The sequence below is a fragment of the Hemitrygon akajei genome, unplaced genomic scaffold (genome assembly GCF_048418815.1).
Source record: "Hemitrygon akajei unplaced genomic scaffold, sHemAka1.3 Scf000100, whole genome shotgun sequence".
In the NCBI taxonomy this organism is placed as follows: domain Eukaryota; kingdom Metazoa; phylum Chordata; class Chondrichthyes; order Myliobatiformes; family Dasyatidae; genus Hemitrygon; species Hemitrygon akajei.
The window spans coordinates 233,217-245,942 of record NW_027331986.1 but is presented as its reverse complement, the minus strand read 5'-3'; the positions used below and the strand labels follow the sequence as shown (position 1 = coordinate 245,942).

The following is a 12,726-nucleotide window of genomic DNA, read 5'->3' as shown; positions in this document are numbered from 1 at the left end:
AAACAAGTTAAACAAAGATTAACAGTGTTATGTGTATATATGTGTGTAAATATAACTCCCAAACTATTGAGCTCGGGGAAAATAAGGCTTGGAGTCTTCAGATGGTAAAGTATGAAAGTTCAGTTCATCCACAAAATAGGTGATGAGAGAGATATTTGTAATTCAGGGTAAATGTCGAGAGAAGGCAGTTATGTCGAACAGCAAGGGAGATGAGGCTGAGTACAGAGCTATGGTGGAAATCTTGTCACATGGAATGAGCAGAATCATCTGCAGCTTAATGTGAAACAGACTAAGGAGCTGGTGGTGGACCTGAGGTGAGCTAAGGCACCAGTGACCCCTGTTTCCATCCAAGGGGTCAGTGTGGACATGGTGGAAGATTACAAATACCTGGGGAGACGAATTGACAATAAACTGGACTGCTCAAAGAACACTCAGGCTGTTTACAAGAAGGGTTAGAGCCGTCTCTATTTCCTGAGGAGACTGAGGTCCTTTGACATCTACCAGACGATGGTGAGGATGTTCTACGAGGCTGTGGTGACCAGTGCTATCATGTTTGCTGTTGTGTGCTGGGGCAGCAGGCTGTGGGTAGCAGACACCAACAGAATCAACAAACTCATTCGTAAGGCCAGTGATGTTGTGGGGGTGGAACTGGACTCTCTGACGGTGGTGTCGGAAAAGATAATGCTGTCCAAGTTGCATGCCATCTTGGACAATGAATCCCATCCAATCCATAATGTACTAGTTAGGCACAGGAGTACATTCAGCCAAAGACTCATTCCACCGAGATCTAACACTGAGCATCACAGGAAGTCATTCCTGCCTGTGGCCATCAAACTTTTCTAATCTTCCCTCGGAGTGTCAGACACCCTGAGCCAATAGGCTGGTCCTGGACTTATTTCCACTTGCAAAGATTAACTTATTATTATTTAATTATTGATGGTTTTATATTGCTATATTTCTACACTATTCTTGGTTGGTACGACTGTAACGAAACTCAATTTCCCTCAGGATCAATAAAGTACATCTGTCTGTCTGTCTGTTCTCCAGGTTCCATAGTGTTAAAATGAGAGAACAATTGCTGTAGATTTTATCTGTGATCTTTACAAATCTACATACGAATTATCACCGAAAGTGACTTGTCATGAGGGGTATCATCTTCAAATGAATGACCACATCACACCCAGGCAAGGGTTAACACATAAGTGGTCTCGACAGGATATCCCAAATCAGATCCACTCCTATGGGTTAAATGAGGTGACAACCATACATTCGATGTACGGTGAATGGATAATTAACTCACCCTTGTGGGCATAGGAAAGTTCTAAACAGTGACCTTTGGCCACTAGTTCCCTGGTTTCAATCCTTCCATTTTTCATCCATCTCCATCTGACTCTGAGAGTCTGTGTCCTCAGTTAAAACTAAACAAGCTGCAAGTCAGACTGATTCACCTTCTTAATCTCTCTTAAAATGACAGTCCATATCAAACGAAACCTAGGGATTCATAACAATGGCCACTCCCCAATATGAACTGACTTGTGTTCCAGTAGTTGGGATGACTGAGTGAATCCTTTGCCACATTCTGAGCAGGTGAACGGCCTCTCTCTAGTGTGAACTCGCTGATGTTTCTGTAGGTTGGATGACTGAGTGAATCCCTTTCCACAGTCTGAGCAGGTGAACAGCCTCTCCCCAGTGTGAACTCGCTGATGTTTCTGTAGGTTGGATGACTGAGTGAATCCCTTTCCACAGTCTGAGCAGGTGAACAGCCTCTCCCCAGTGTGAACTCGCTGATGTTTCTGTAGGTTGGATGACTGAGTGAATCCCTTTCCACAGTCTGAGCAGGTGAACAGCCTCTCCCCAGTGTGAACTGACTGGTGTGCCAGTAGGTGGGATGACCGAGTGAATCTCTTCCCACATTCTGAGCAGGTGAACGGCTTCTCCCCAGTGTGAACTCGCTGATGACTATGTAGATTGGATGAATGAGTGAATCTCCTCCCACATTCTGAGCAGGTGAATGGCTTCTCCCCAGTGTGAACTCGCTGGTGTACCAGTAAGGTGGATGACTCAGTGAATCCTTTCCCACATTCTGAGCAGGTGAACGGCTTCTCCCCAGTGTGAACTGACTGGTGTTCCAGTAGGTGGGATGACTGACTGAATCCCTTCCCACACTCTGAGCAGGTGAATGGCCTCTCCCCAGTGTGAACTCGCTGATGAATATGCAGGTGGGATGACTGAGTGAATCCTTTCCCACATTCTGAGCAGGTGAACGGCTTCTCCCCAGTGTGAACTCGCTGGTGTACCAGTAAGGTGGATGACTCAGTGAATCCTTTCCCACATTCTGAGCAGGTGAACGGCTTCTCTCCAGTGTGAACTCGCTGATGACTATGTAGATTGGATGAATGAGTGAATCTCTTCCCACATTCTGAGCAGGTGAATGGCTTCTCCCCAGTGTGAACTCGCTGATGAATATGCAGGTGGGATGACTGAGTGAATCCTTTCCCACATTCTGAGCAGGTGAACGGCTTCTCCCCAGTGTGAACTCGCTGATGTCTCCGTAGGCTGGATGACTGAGTGAATCCCTTCCCACATTCTGAGCAGGTGAATGGCTTCTCCCCAGTGTGAACTCGCTGATGTACCAGTAAGGTGGATGACTCAGTGAATTTCTTCCCACATTCTGAGCCGGTGAACGACTTCTCCCCAGTGTGAACTCGCTGATGTCTCCGTAGGCTGGATGACTGAGTGAATCCCTTCCCACATTCTGAGCAGGTGAATGGCTTCTCCCCAGTGTGAACTCGCTGATGTACCAGTAAGGTGGATGACTCAGTGAATTTCTTCCCACATTCTGAGCCGGTGAACGACTTCTCACCAGTGTGAACTCGCTGATGTCTCCGTAGGTGGGATGACTGAGTGAATCTCTTCCCACATTCTGAGCAGGTGAACGGCTTCTCCCCAGTGTGAACTCGCTGATGTCTCCGTAGGCTGGATGACTGAGTGAATCCCTTCCCACATTCTGAGCAGGTGAACGGCTTCTCCCCAGTGTGAACTCGCTGATGACTCTGTAAGGTGGAAGAGTCAGTGAATCCTTTCCCCCATTCTGAGCAGGTGAACGGCCTCTCCCCAGTGTGAAACCACTGGTGTGCCATTAGGTCAGATGACTGAGTGAATCCTTTCCCAGATATTCAGCAGATCACCAGCCTTTGCCCAGAGTGAACTGACTGGTGTGTCCACAGGAGGGAAGAATGACTGAATCCTTTCTCACACACAGAACAGGTGAATGGCCTTGCCCAGTGTGAACTTGCTGATGTACCTTCAATTGTGATAACCGAGTGAATCCATTCCCACTGTTTGAGCAGGTGAACAGCCTTTCTCCTGTGTAAAATGACGGGTTGCCAGTTGGTCAAATGACCGAGTGAATCCCTCCCCATAGTCTGAGCAGGAAGGATGGTCGATTGAATCCCTTGCTCCACTTCTTAAATATCTGGACAGAGACAACAAAACTGGTGTGCCGTGTTTGAACTTCCTGGAGACAAACTCCTTCTTGTTTTGAACCTGTAAAAAGATTTACAAAATCCATCAATGGGTTTAGGACAACATTTCAGATGAGATTACTTGAGTTGCCAAGGTTTGATCTGGTATCACACTGTTACAGTGAGGTTCTATCCAAGTTGCGCAGAGAAATCATCTTCTGACTGGGCAGATTGCTGGTATCTGGAATGACCATCAATTCCCCGATGCTCTTCCTGTCTCTATAAGAATGGGGCATTTCTGCCATCTACAATTTGTACCTTGGCTGAGTTGGACTCTCTCCATTGTTATTATTCCCTGTTCCTGCTGAGCTGCATGGGTGCCTGGCCCCACAGTAACTGAAACAGTCTCACGCAATTCGCCTTTCTTGATGTGCATCTGGAATTTTCTTTTATGTATTATTAACTTAAAGTGCCACAGATTTAATGCCATATAAAAAATTCCTGTTGAGGTGAATGGTTGGTCCGCACAGCTGTTAAAAAGACAGAGTGAATTTTTATAGTATTTCACATTCTTGTAGAAAATTACAACACAGAAACATGCCCTTTGGGCCATCTAGTCTGTGTTGAACTATTTAATCTGCCCACTCCCATACCCCTACCATGCAGGTACCTACATGAACCTCTGAAATGTTGAAATCGAGCTTGCATGCACCACTTGAGCTGGCTGCTCATTCCACACCCGGATGACTGTCTGTGTAAAGAAGTTTCCCCTCATGGTCCCCTTAACATTTCACCTTTCACCTTAACCCATGGCCTCTGGTTGTACTCCCACCCCATCTCAGTGGTAAAAGCCAGCTTGCATTTACACTATCTATGCCCCTCTATCACAATCAAATCTCCCCTCAAACTCCTACAGTCCAAGGAATAAAGTCTTGACCTGTTCAATCTTTCCTTATAACCCAAGTACTCCAGACCTGGCAACATCCTTGTGAATTTTCTCTGAACTCTTTCTAAGTCCTTACATCTTTCCTGTAGGTTGGTGACCAAAACTGCACTTAGTACTCCAAATTAGGCCTCACCAATATCTTCTATAAGTCAACATAACATCCATCTATTGTTGTCAGTACTTTTGTTCATGAAGGCCATTGGGCTAAAATCTTCCCTTCCGTCTCTATCTAACTGTGAAACCACTTTCAGTGAATTAAGGACTTTCGTCTACAAGAGTTCCCTTTCTTCTACAACACTCCTCCGTGCCCGACCAGTCACTGTGAAAGACCTCCCTTGGTAAGTCAGACCAAAGTGCAACAACTCACACTTGTCTGCATTAAATTCCTTTTTCCATTTCTCAAACCATTTTGCCAGCTGGTCCAGATCGCACTGCAAGTTTAAATGCTTTTTTGGCATTGACTAGATGGGACAAATAGCCTGTTTCTTTACTGAACTTCTCCATGTTTCTATGGCAGAGAAGCTGGCCAAACTTGTTTGCAAGGGAAAGGGTAGGAGTGACAATTGAGCAGCAGTGGCTGGAGTTTCTGGAGCAATTCGGGACCTGAGTGATGCTACAGAAGTGGAAGCATTAGAAAGACAGGAGGACACAACTGTGGCTAAAATGAGAAGCCAAAGCCAACATAAATGGCAAAGAGACGGCAAACAAAAGAACAAAAACTATTCAGAAGCTTTGAGAAACCAAAAGAAGACAACAAAGAAAGTCAGATGAGCTCAGTGCGTGGAATCATGATTTGTAGTCATTAATGGGTCTCGGTAGCACCCAACAGTCTGAGGCATTTAGAGGAACAAAATATACGAGGCTTCAATTTCTCTTCAAAAGCAAGGTTCCCTGGACCAGTTACCTTTCAACTTTCATTTTGGCAGCCACATACAAACTCTGCATCCTCAAAAATTCACTTCTGAAGGCCTCCCACTTACAGGTACTCCTTTGCCAGGAAACAACCTGTCCCAAACCACACTTGTCAGATCCTTTTTGATACCATCAAAATTGACCTTTCTCCAATTTAGAATCTCAACCTGTGGTCCAGACCTCTCTTTTTCCATATTTACTTTGAATCTCATGGCATTATGATCACAAATTCTGTCACCACCCTGGATCATTTCCTAACAGCTTATTGCACACTTCTACACCAGGAATTCTACATCCTGATTAAGGGCACATTTGACAAACTTTACCCCATCTAATCCTTTTACAGTATGGGAGTCCCAGTCAATAAATGGAAAGTTAAAATCACTTACTGGAACATCCTTTGTTTCTTGGCATGGTCTGCAATCTCTCTACAAATATCTCTAAATCCCTCAGACTGTTGGGTGTAAACAAGCCCCTATAATGTCTACAATATCATAATTCCCTGTCCTGAGCTCATCTCGCTTTCCTACGCTGCTTCTTGCATTGTGATATACACAGCTCAGCACATTCATCGCACCATGCTCAACCATTTGATTGCTGACTCTATCTGAGGTCTGAACAAGATCTGACTGGTGTAAAGAAAACAAACTCTCCCTCATTGTCACAAAAGCAAAGGAGCTGATTGCGGACTGCAGGAGGAATGGAGACAGGCTAACCCCTGTTGACATCAAAGGATCTGGGGCTGAGAGGGTGAACAGCTTTAAGATCCTCGGCATAAACATCACCAAGCATCTCACATGGTCTGTACATACCGACTGTGTTGTGAAAAGAGCACAGCAGCACCTCTTTCACCTCAGATAATTGAAGAGGTTGGGAATGGGGCCCAAAATCCTGAGGACTTTCTACAGGGACACAATTGAGAGCATCCTGACTGGCTGCATCACTGCCTGGTATGGGAACTGTACTTCCCTCAATTGCAGGACTCTGCAGAGAGTGGTGTGGACAGCCCAGTGCATCTATAGATGTGAACTTCCCACTATTCAGGACATTTACAGAGACAGGTGTGGAAAAAGGGCCCAAAAGATATTGGGGACCCAATTCACCACAACCACAAACTGTTCCTGCTGCTACCATCCAGGAAACGGTACCACAGCAAAAGGACCAACAGGCTCCAGGACATCATCTTCTACCAGGCCCTCAGACTGATTAATTCATGCTGATACAATTGCATATCTATGTTATACTGACTGTTCTATGCACAAACTATTTATTATAAATTACACATTGCACATTTAGATGGAGATGTAACGTAAAGACTTCTACTCCTCATGTATATGTATGTAAGAAAGTCAATTCAATTCAAATCACCCTCTCCACTATCTGTCCTGTCATTCTGGCTCCCATTCCCCCTACAAATCAATTTAACCACATCAGCACCCCCCTCCGCCACACTTACTCTCGCAGCCTTAACACTAGGATATTAGTTCCCTTCCTGTTCTGTTCCCCTAACTAATGAATCCCCTATCACTCCTTTGACTTTCCTCTGCCAGGTAATCCACCCCAATACTTTCTAAAGTGTTCCACCTGTTGTTGTGTGGGATAGCAACAAGAGTACACTGTGATGGCTATTTAACCTCATTTCCCTTCCTGACTCTCACCCAGTTCCCTGTGTCCTGTACCTTGTGTGTAACTCACCTCTCTTCATGTCATATCTATCACCCCCTCCAACTCCTGGATGATCCGGAATTCATCCATTTCAAGTTCCAACTCCTTAAAGTGCAGGGTTACAAGCTGCAGCTGGATGCACATCTTGTAGGTGAGGGCATCAGGGACACCGGAGGTCTCCCCACTTTCCCACCAATGTCCCCTCCAATTTGTAATGACAAGTGTGCACATAAATCTTGTACTGTGTATTTTTTTTACCCAGTGACAACATGCGCACAGTGAATTTTATATAGAGTGGTATTCATTTTCACAGCTAGCAAATCACTGTTGATAAAAACTTTGATCTCCTCTGGGTTCGATCGAGTTCATCTGCACTCTCACACAACCGACGTAGCAGGCCTATAGTGGGTTATGAAGGATTTTCTTGACAGAGCTTTTGCACACTGTCCATATGTGACTTGTTTGCTAAATGATGCTTTAAAAAGTCAGATTTCCAAATTTCACTCCACTTCTTCCCATTTGCAAATTCTCCAGCAACTTTTGCATCACCACAATACAGACAGGTAACAGCAGTTTCTGTGTTGTACATAAATATTTCCCCTGAACCCTCTCCAGGTGACTGACGGTGGTGAACTCAGTGAATGCAATGCCAATGAATATGAAGGGAAGGGCAGTAGTCTGTCTCACTGGAGTCTGGCACATTTGTGATGTGAAAGTTACTTGTTGCCAAGGGCAAAGGTTTTTGATATTATCATGTACCCAGAAAGAATGGGTCAAAACATGTTCTCACCTGTAGAAAAGTTCAGAACAGGAGGAGGTACAACAAACAACACACACACAAAATACTGGAGGAACTCAGCAGGCCAGGCAGCATCTATGGAAAAGAGTACTAATGCTGAGTTCCGCCGGCATTTTGTGTATGTTGCTTGGATTTCCAGCATCTGCAGATTTCCTCTTCTTTGTGATTGGAGGTAGAACAAAGGTAATTTTCTCTACTGCTGATGCAAAAGATTTTGTTCCCTTCCTCTGAGTTCCTAATCCTTGCATTTAGATAGCTGGAGCTCAGCTCTGTCTGAGAGATCCATCAGTTCCCATTCCCTCATCAACCGGAAGCTCCCCGGGGCCCGTGTACGGATCGTGGGGCTGAGAGAGAGGGGAAAGAGAGCAGGACTGTTCCGGAATTGCTGGCCACCGTGACCGGATTTCAGAGAAATCGTCCTGAAGTCGGTGTTTAATATAAAAACGGAGAGAATCGCTCTTACCTGCGCCCGACATTTTCAAGGCCGTCTGTGAACTGCGCGCATGCGTGATACTGGGGACGTCATCAGCCTGACGCCTGCGCATTTCATCGGTGCTTTAGGGCCGGCGAAATTTTTAACGCACCGCATTATGGGTAATTACAGTGCCATTAAACATTTCTGCAAGCACCGGTTCATTGTCCATACCTCATTTTTTTTTTCGTGTGTATAGAAAAATCAGCAGCTGTTTTAACGCAGATAGCGGCTCCCATAAACAATATACTCAATACCAACGTGTATCTAATGCCAAAGTAAAATGCAGTTAAAAAACACAGGAGATTCTGCAGTTGTTGGAAATACAGAGACGCACACACACACAAAATGCTGGAGGAACTCTGCAGTTCAGGCAGCAAATAAGCAGAGGAGTACACAGTCTAGGCATGCTGAAGGGGCTCGGCCTAAACGTTGTCTATTTATTCCTCTTCACATTTTCTGCCTCATCTGTTGATTTCCACTAGTATTTTGCAGAAATTAACCACCTTTTTTTCCGGTCAACCAGTTTCCAAATGTTTCTGATCTTTCTTTTGTAGCCACATCCAGCTGGTCTGATTCCTCCTCCTCCTGGTAAACTCTAGACCCCATCTCTCTCTGGAGCCCCAAAGCCCTGACTCAGGCTGGCAAATCTTCGGTTTCTGACTCTGCACCATCGAAGATTCACTCGCTAGTCTGCTGTCAGACTTTAGAGGTGCATTGTGTTACGAGACCGCAGGTTCGTTCACTGTGAGTGTCGCTTAAAGTGCCTGAGTGAGGCGGGGCTGTGACGTCAGACACAAGCTGCCGCAGCCTGAGGGAGCGGGAGCGGGAGAGGGAAGCAAGCTGTTGGAACTTCAGCGTGTGACTGCTATAGGCTGCAACTCTTCCATGCCCAAAAGGTTGGATTGATCTGATCATCGGCACACAGTGCACAAGGGATGTGTGACTGTCACTTCGGATAATCCATATGTGTGGATTTGCTGGAGTGTCCTGTGGTATCACTTTTGTAGATAGATAGATACTTTATTCATCCCCATGGGGAAATTCAACATTTTTTTCCAATGTCTCATACACTTATTGTAGCAAAACTAATTACATACAATACTTAACTTGTCGGCCCTTACGTGGAATCGGGGTGTTCTGTGGTAACCACTTGAAGACGATATTCCTGTCACTGTCACCTGGTGATATTTCTAAGTGGATTTCGGAACTAATCGACGGATAAGATCTTCAGCGACTGTTATTTCGTTTACCCAGCGTGGAATGTGTGTGGAATTCTTCGTAATTGCCTTCTCTCTACATGTTCGTGTGGATTTACAAATCTCTCCTCTCTCTCACTTATTCCGTGGATTACTGAACTTTTCCACTTTACCATCTGAAGACTTTAAGCATTGTTTCCCAAGCTTGATAGTTTGGGAGCTAAATATACGCATTGCACTGTTAACTTCTTTTTTATTTCCTTTAATCTTTTATATTTGGAGTAGATACTGTTACGTACCCCGTCACAGGTCAAAGAACCAGCAGAAATAGAAAACACCGTGGAGTCTGGTATTGCTATAAACTAATGCTATTTATTAGTAACTACGCGATACAGCAATATAAATGCAGATATATCAAACAGGTTAGCAATGATTATATGTGTGTGTGTGTGTGTGTGTGTGTGTGTGTGTGTGTGTGTGTGTGTGTGTGTGTGTGTGTGTGTGTGTGTGTGTGTGTGTGTGTGTGTGTGTGTGTGTGTGTGTGTGTGGAAATAGGAAAGCCAAGCTTCTTCACGCCTCGGGGTGAATGGATACCATCTTACGGTGATGAGTGAAGTTCAGATAGATAGATAGATAGATAGATAGATAGATAGATAGATAGATACTTTATTCATCCCCATGGGGAAATTCAACTTTTTTCCAATGTCCCATACACTTGTTGTAGCAAAACTAATTACAATACTTAACTCAGTAAAAATATGATATGCATCTAAATCACTATCTCAAAAAGCATTAATAATAGCTTTTAAAAAGTTCTTAAGTCCTGGCGGTAGAATTGTAAAGCCTAATGGCATTGGGGAGTATTGACCTCTTCATCCTGTCTGAGGAGCATTGCATCGATAGTAACCTGTCGCTGAAACTGCTTCTCTGTCTCTGGATGGTGCTATGTAGAGGATGTTCAGAGTTATCCATAATTGACCGTAGCCTACTCAGCGCCCTTCGCTCAGCTACCGATGTTAAACTCTCCAGTACTTTGCCCACGACAGAGCCCGCCTTCCTTACCAGCTTATTAAGACGTGAGGCGTCCCTCTTCTTAATGCTTCCTCCCCAACACGCCACCACAAAGAAGAGGGCGCTCTCCACAACTGACCTATAGAACATCTTCAGCATGTCACTACAGACATTGAATGACGGTTCGGTTCGAGGGATTGAGTCGAGTAGTGATGGAGTGAGAGAGACGGAGAATTTTGAGTCTTCAGGTAAGCTGACGCCGTCGATAGTCCCGCCGTCCTCTCAAATCCTTTGGAAGTCACCGACTGTGACCACTACAAACGGGACCGTTCTTCTGTGGTGGAGTTATTAACCCAGGCGAGGGATGGGCACACGAATAACTCCCCACCAGTCACAGCCTTTTCACACTGCGAGAGCCACTGATCGATGCTCCTGATCGATCTTCCAAAGTCCACCTTTTTCTGTGGACACAACAAAGCTCATTCAGTGTCCAAACCATGTGTCTGGAGGTCTATCAGCGGACCTCCTACTTATCTCTCCGTGCTGAGCCCCAGCTGTCCATCAAACAGTTCCTCCCTTCGCTCTCTGTAAGAACACAGAAGCTGACAGTGTCCTTGTAAAAATGTAAACAGGCTTGCAGAGAAACCATAACTCTCTCTCTCTCTCTCTCTCTCTCTCTCTCTCTCTCTCTCTCTCTCTCTCTCTCTCTCTCTCTCTCTCTCTCTCTCTCTCTCTCTCTCTCTCTCTCTCTCTCTCTCTCTCTCCCTCTCCCCCCCACCTCTCCCTCTCTCCAACAAGGTGTTCGGTGTTGAACAACAACTCCTTCTCTCTTTTCAAAAACACAGTTCATAGGGGTAATTCAGGACCCCGTCACAATACTAATAAAGATAGTGGTTTTGACATCGAAACCAGACTCCATTAGTGATCTGTTGCTGGTGGTACGTAACAATTGCAACAACCCAGCTGTCTGAGGCACAGTCCTTTAAAATTGGTGAAAATGACCCAAAACATTGAAAAGAGCGGGGAAGAAGGAGTTTAACCAACTTCGTCCGGAGCCCTGAAGAACGTCACAACCACAGTGAGCTCATCGTCTTATTCAGCCCGGAGAAAATCATGCAGGGAATTCATGCAGGTGTATAAGATGATGAGAGGCATTGGTCGTGTGGATAGCCAGAGGCTTTTTCCCAGGGCTGAAACGGCTAACACGAGGGGGAATAGGTTTAAGCTGCTTGGAAGTAGGTACAGAGGAGATGTCAGAGCTAAGTTTTTTAAGCAAAGAGTGGTGGGTGTGTGGGATGCACTGACAGCAACAGTGATGGAGCCGGATACAATCGGGTCTTTTAAGAGACTGTTAGATAGGTACATGGAGCTTAGGAAAATAGGTGGCTATGCGGCAGGGTAATTCTAAGCAGTTTCTAGAGTAAGTTACATGATTGGCACAACACTGTGGACCAAAGCGTCTGTAATGTGTTGTAGATTTCTATGATTCTATGAAATTCAAGGGAAATCTGTTATGAGTGATGAACAGATCTGATGGACAATGGGGTGAAGAGTTAACCATCCTCCCCCCCCCCCCGAGAAACACGAACTATTACTGTTGCTATGCTGACCATGAGAATGAGACGAAAAACAGGCAAGAATATTTGCTACAGATAAGAGAGGGGAGAGAGACTGTTGATTTACTGTATTATGACTTCTGCAAGGGTTATTTATCTTCTACTATTTTGCTGATAAACATTCCTCAGTGGACTGAAGGAGTGGCCTGATTTGATGGACACTGTCATTCAGGATTGATGGATAGCTGAGTCCCCGTTAGTAGGGATAAAAGACAGGTCTGGAGACACACCCTCCAGATACGCCAGTGGACACTGATTGAGTGTCGGAACCCACAAGAAAGGTGGGGGGCTTCGAGGACCGAACCAGGATGTCGGTCATTAAGGCTATCAGTGTAAAAGCAGGGCTGGTGGGGGCTTGTGTGTGTGTCCACTCATGCCAGAGTGACGAGTCCACCACAGAAGAACGGTCTGGCTGAAGACCAGAGGGGTCTTAACTGAATGACCACAACGACAGGACGGATTAAGAAAGCAAAGGAAGGTTTGGCTGCTGTAGCTGTTACATCTCGCTCGCTCTCTCTCTCTCTCTCTCTCTCTCTCTCTCTCTCTCTCTCTCTCTCTCTCTCTCTCTCTCTCTCTCTCTCTCTCTCTCTCTCTCTCGCTCTCTCTCTCTCTCCAATGATTACAATACAACAACTATATCTA

At 45.3% G+C, this 12,726-nt stretch overlaps 1 protein-coding gene across 1 annotated transcript; it reads right to left on the bottom strand.

The window, feature by feature from the left end:
- Positions 1–329: 329 nt before the first annotated feature.
- On the bottom strand, positions 330–8,282 carry LOC140723076 (uncharacterized). Its single transcript, XM_073037694.1, has 2 exons — positions 8,250–8,282; positions 330–3,546 (listed from the first exon to the last, which is right to left on the bottom strand). Exon 2 carries the CDS (start codon positions 3,138–3,140, stop codon positions 1,500–1,502), a length of 1,641 nt encoding a protein of 546 aa, XP_072893795.1. The 5' UTR covers positions 3,141–3,546; positions 8,250–8,282; the 3' UTR covers positions 330–1,499.
- Positions 8,283–12,726: the final 4,444 nt, after the last annotated feature.